General features: G+C 48.9%; 1 protein-coding gene across 1 annotated transcript in view; it reads right to left on the bottom strand.

Moving 5' to 3' along the window:
• Nucleotides 1–410: 410 nt before the first annotated feature.
• ITGAX (integrin, alpha X (complement component 3 receptor 4 subunit)) overlaps nt 411–4,648 on the bottom strand; it is a 21,536-nt gene continuing 17,298 nt past the window's right edge. The window contains exons 24-30 of the mRNA XM_010837372.1: nt 4,425–4,503; nt 4,208–4,315; nt 3,776–3,859; nt 3,458–3,571; nt 3,206–3,307; nt 2,823–2,933; nt 411–2,065 (exon numbers count right to left, since the gene is read on the bottom strand). Of these exons, the coding sequence (XP_010835674.1) occupies nt 1,967–2,065; nt 2,823–2,933; nt 3,206–3,307; nt 3,458–3,571; nt 3,776–3,859; nt 4,208–4,315; nt 4,425–4,503 (697 nt within the window). The 3' untranslated portion in view covers nt 411–1,966. The remainder of the gene's footprint in view (nt 2,066–2,822; nt 2,934–3,205; nt 3,308–3,457; nt 3,572–3,775; nt 3,860–4,207; nt 4,316–4,424; nt 4,504–4,648) is intronic.

The following is a 4,648-nucleotide window of genomic DNA, read 5'->3' as shown; positions in this document are numbered from 1 at the left end:
TTATAAGCTTCTTGGAAATTATGTTACTTGCACATGCTTTTGCTACATCAGCAACTTTGATTTATGCATCTGGGGTTTTTCTGTCTTCTCTATCTTCCGATGAAATTAATTGATCTTAGATGGGGCAGTCATATGTTGCAGTCATTCTAAGAAATCTCTGTGGCTTTATGTGAGAGGCCATTATACTTTGTTTGAAAATGACACAACAGCTTTGATAAAATTATGGTACTACTATGGTGGATGGCTGTCCAGTAGTCAAGACTCGGAGCTTCCAATTCAAGGGGTGCAGGTTCGATCCCTGGTCAGGGAACTAAGATCCCACATGCCACTCAGGCAAAAAATAAAATTAGTAAATAAATAAAACTAATTCATGGTTGCTTTAAAAAATCCTTTAAAAATTATGGTATGACTGGACAAAGTTTCATAATGGACAACAACCTAGGAACAAATAGATACCTGATCCAAGAAAATCCAATTTTCAAATGGTATATTTCCTAGACACATTTTAATTTCTCAGCTCACAATCACTCAACCCAGCGTTTATACGTGTCTATAGTAATATGAAGTGCAATCTCGCTCAGTACTGACTTTGATGACATTGTTCTAGTTGCACCAATTCTCTTTTATTTTTTAATTACAATATTTATCCCTTGATGAATAATTTTTGAGCCATCAATCCCTTTTTGTGATTTGGGCATATAACACAACACAATGGAAACCGTGAAAATTGCACATATAATGAAGGGAAACAATAACACACACAGGAAAATTATATGAAAATAGCACCATTGCCTGAATGTTAAACTACTGTCTTTGGAGCCCAGGGACAAGCTTTAGGAGCACAATTATAAGGATATGGCAGGATTTCTGTGAAAGTCACTGGGATCAAATGTGTGAGATGCATGGGTTTAAAATTGTTTCTTGTCTTTTTTTCCCCCTCTAAAACAGTATTTAGGAAACCTTTGGAGGTTTGTGGAGCAAATTTTGAAAAACAACACTCTAAACCCCAATTCTCATAAGGTCTAAATTGGAGCCCAGCTGAATGAATTTCATCATAACTGGTCCTTCTGGAGACCCCCCAACTTCCAAATTCAAAAGGGTTTGGGACCCTATGGTGGATGGGGTGATAATTTGGGGTGGAGGTGAAGGAACGGCTTCCCCTCAAATCACATGGTTAAGTGCCTCCCCTTCTGTTTTTCTAATTAAAACATCCACGTGGCCCGAGCACCTTCATGGAGGCAGCAGTAGGAGCTGTCCAGTGAATGGCCCGCTGTGCGTTGACTCCCACCTCGGCACCAGGCACCACATTGACCGTTATGCTGAGACAGGTGGCATTATAATAAGAATGACCTTATTTAGGGGCAGCAGGTGCCTGAGAGAGGACTTCAAAGTGCTCTCCAGTCACCAACCATATGCAAATGATGTCATCTTCAATACATCCCAGGGTTTGTAAGAAGCATCCGTGTATTGCTTCACAAGCTGGGGAGTTCAGAAGTTATACTGTAAGTAAGGGGGAACCTCTGAGGATGGATGAGGATGTGTGGCAGGTTTAGTACTGTATTTTAGGAAGATCATCGGTGGTTAGTGGAGGAACAGAGACTGGAGCCTGAGGCTTCTGTCCATGGATTTCTAGGTAGAAATTCCAAGTCAAGTCCTCAGGTTGCACAGCAAGGATCCTGTCCTGGGATTTCCAGCTGGAGCCTTGACAAGACCAATGCCCCCTCCCAGGCAAGGTGATTTGTGCAAACACACTGCATCCTCTCAAGGACAGAAAGCAGCTGATCCCAGCTCCCCTCACTTGGAATGCTTCCCCATCAGGCCTGACTGGGGTGAGAGTAACCAGGCTAGGGAATCGCTCAGGGGAGAGCAGGTTCAAAGGAGAATAGGAGGTAGTTGCTTATCGGGCAAAAGTGAGAAGGCCAGGGACCCTCTCAGATGAGACAGTAGGACAATGGGAGGCAGTATCTTATTGGGCAGCTTGGGGGTTTCCTGTCTCGTTTTCTGGGACAGTCTGTTGGTTTGCTCCTTCCATCATTTCCTTGTACTGACGTTTGAAGAAACCAACCTGTTAGGGAGGAAGGAGAGAAAAAATCAGGAAGTCCAGTGGATGAGAAGAAAAGAGATGATGGAGAGGATCAGTGATCATCATTTCTGGAACCCTATGTTCCAGCACTATACTAAGAACTTTAAATAAACAGTGTCACTTAGACTCTGCCACAGTTCTGTGAGCTGGGCAGAACCACCTTCAGAATGAGAAACCAAGACCCATCATGGGCCAAACACATGCCAATGGCCAAGGAAAGAATCAGTGGTGGCATCAACATCAAATCCAGGGCTTTCATGTTCTAATTTGCCTTCCAGGGAAACATGTAAAGAGGTGAAGAAGAGCAGAAAAGAAATGGAGACAGATTAGAGGAGGCTTGAGAATCAGACAGAAAGACATGGAGTCCACTGGGGACAAGTGATGTAACAGGTGGCTTCCCTGCTGGCTCAGCAGTAAAGAATCCACCAGCAATGCAGGAGACATGGGTTCGATCCCTGGGTTAGGAAGATCCCCTGGGAGAAAAACATGGCAACCCACTCCAGTATTCTTGCCTGGAAAATCCCGTGGACAGAGGAACCTGGTGAGCTGCAGTCCATGGGGTCGCAAAAGAGTCAAACACGACTTAGCGACTAAACAACAACAGATGTCACAGGTGGGAAGGGATCTCTTTAGGAAGAATTGGAGTCACAGGCTTGACTCCACGGTGAGCTCTTTCTTACACTATAGAAAGAGTGGGATCAAATGCTGGCGGTCTCAGGAGTGGGATAAAAACACTCACCTTGTACAGTAGGGCTGTGATGAGGGCCAGGAGCAGCAGTCCTCCCAGAGAGCTGCCCACAATGAGGGGGATGGGGTTGTAGACCTCATACTTCTCCAGCACCAGCTCCGTCTGGAGTAGAGATGACCCCATCAGAAAGGCTCAGGACTCCTGCTGTCCCAGACTCCTCCCAGGTCCCCTTGAACTTCCTCCCCTCCTTCATCAGGCTCTGCTCCAAGGGGTGGGATACAGAAGGACTCATGGGCTTAGGAACAACTGTCCTGCCTGGGGCTCTCCATCCATCCTGCCTCTCTCCAGGATTGCAAGCCCCCAACTCAGCATCACGGTTTTAGCATCAGGAACTGTCCGACCAGCCCGGCCCCTCCCTACCACATGGTCACTACCTGAGCTCTCAAAAATGTCTCCTGTCCTGGAAGCTGAGAATACACGAGTCTGTTGAAGGTGATTTCAGCCACGCTCACGACCAGCACCTTCTTCTGCTGTGTCTGCAAAAGAGAAGAGGAGAGCTGGGAACTAGCTGTAGTTGGATGGGCAGGAGGGCTCGGGGATAGAGAAACGCCCTGGCTTGAGGTAGGCACAGACACATCAGGCTCCACATGAGTCTGGGAAGGGACTCTGCTCTTAGAATTACACACCTGGCTGACCCAGCGGAAGCTGAGGTTGCCCTTCAGGATGAAGTCAAGTTCCTCCTGGATGCCAAAGGAGGGGATGTCACAGCGGAACCTTAGGCAGACAGCGATGGAGCAGTCCTAGAGACAGAGAAGTGGCATCATGCTAGGGAAAGATGGGTTTGAAGGTAGAAGGCAGCGTTCAACTGTCTGATCTGAGAGGAGCTGCCACATTGGAGCTCAAGCAGGCTGTTCAGCAGACATCCATCTGATATAATACGTATTCCTGAATCAAATCCCTCTGAAGTCTGGCTTCCAGTGGGGGACCGCCCAGGGCCCTCTCACCAGGACAGGCTTCTTCTTAAAGTGGGTCAGGAAATCAGACTCTGTGGGCGCTGTTCTCTCTGAAGAGCACTGAATGGAGGGGTTCTAGGAAAAAGGCACAGGGAGAAAGCATGTGAGGGGTCATCAGGGACTCATGAAGACCAAGGAGTCCAGGTAGGGCTTCCCTGGTGGCTCAGTGGTAAAGGATCCGCCTGCCAATGAGGGAGATGCAGGTTCGATCCCTGCATCGGGAAAGATCCCCTGGAGGAGGAAATGGCAACCCACTCCAGGATTCTTGCCTGGAAAATCCCACAGACAGGGGAGCCTGGTGGGCTACAGTCTATGGGGTTGCAAAAGAGTTGGACACAACTGAGCCATTAAAGAACAACCAAAAAACCACAGGGAGTCCAGGGAGAGGGCATTAATGGAGGACCCATAGAGCCTTTTGAGTACCTGGGGGTTGAGGACCTCTATGTCCTTCCACACGGGCACCTGGTTCAGCTCCATGGGCACTGAGATGTCGATGCTGACAGGCAGCTCCCTCTGCCCCAGGTTGTTCACCTGCATGGAGGTCGGTGAGGGCCAAGATCATGCCGAACCCCCTGCCCTCTCGGATCTCTGGCTCCTGGGCCCCCCGCCCCAGGCCATGTTCCCAAGTCACCACGCGTGCCTGGTATCTGTGCTGGGCCTCCCTGCTGCCCTCCTCCTGTGAGGCCGAGAAGTTGAGGTACTTGGTGGATTGTTCATGGCTGCAGGGAGAGGAGGCAGGGGCGGATGAGAAGTTCCGTTAGGGCCTCCTGAGGAGACTTGGGGTGGGAGCATGACAGGACGGGTGATCAGAGGGCCCCTGGGCTGGTCGGGAGTGACTTAGGGTAATGGGATGGTTCAGGGAGC

Source organism: Bison bison, unplaced genomic scaffold, assembly GCF_000754665.1.
Source record: "Bison bison bison isolate TAMUID 2011002044 unplaced genomic scaffold, Bison_UMD1.0 scf7180017864072, whole genome shotgun sequence".
Taxonomy (NCBI): Eukaryota; Metazoa; Chordata; class Mammalia; order Artiodactyla; family Bovidae; genus Bison; species Bison bison.
Note: the sequence above shows the minus strand (reverse complement) of the source record. Positions and strands in the feature narration are given on the sequence as shown.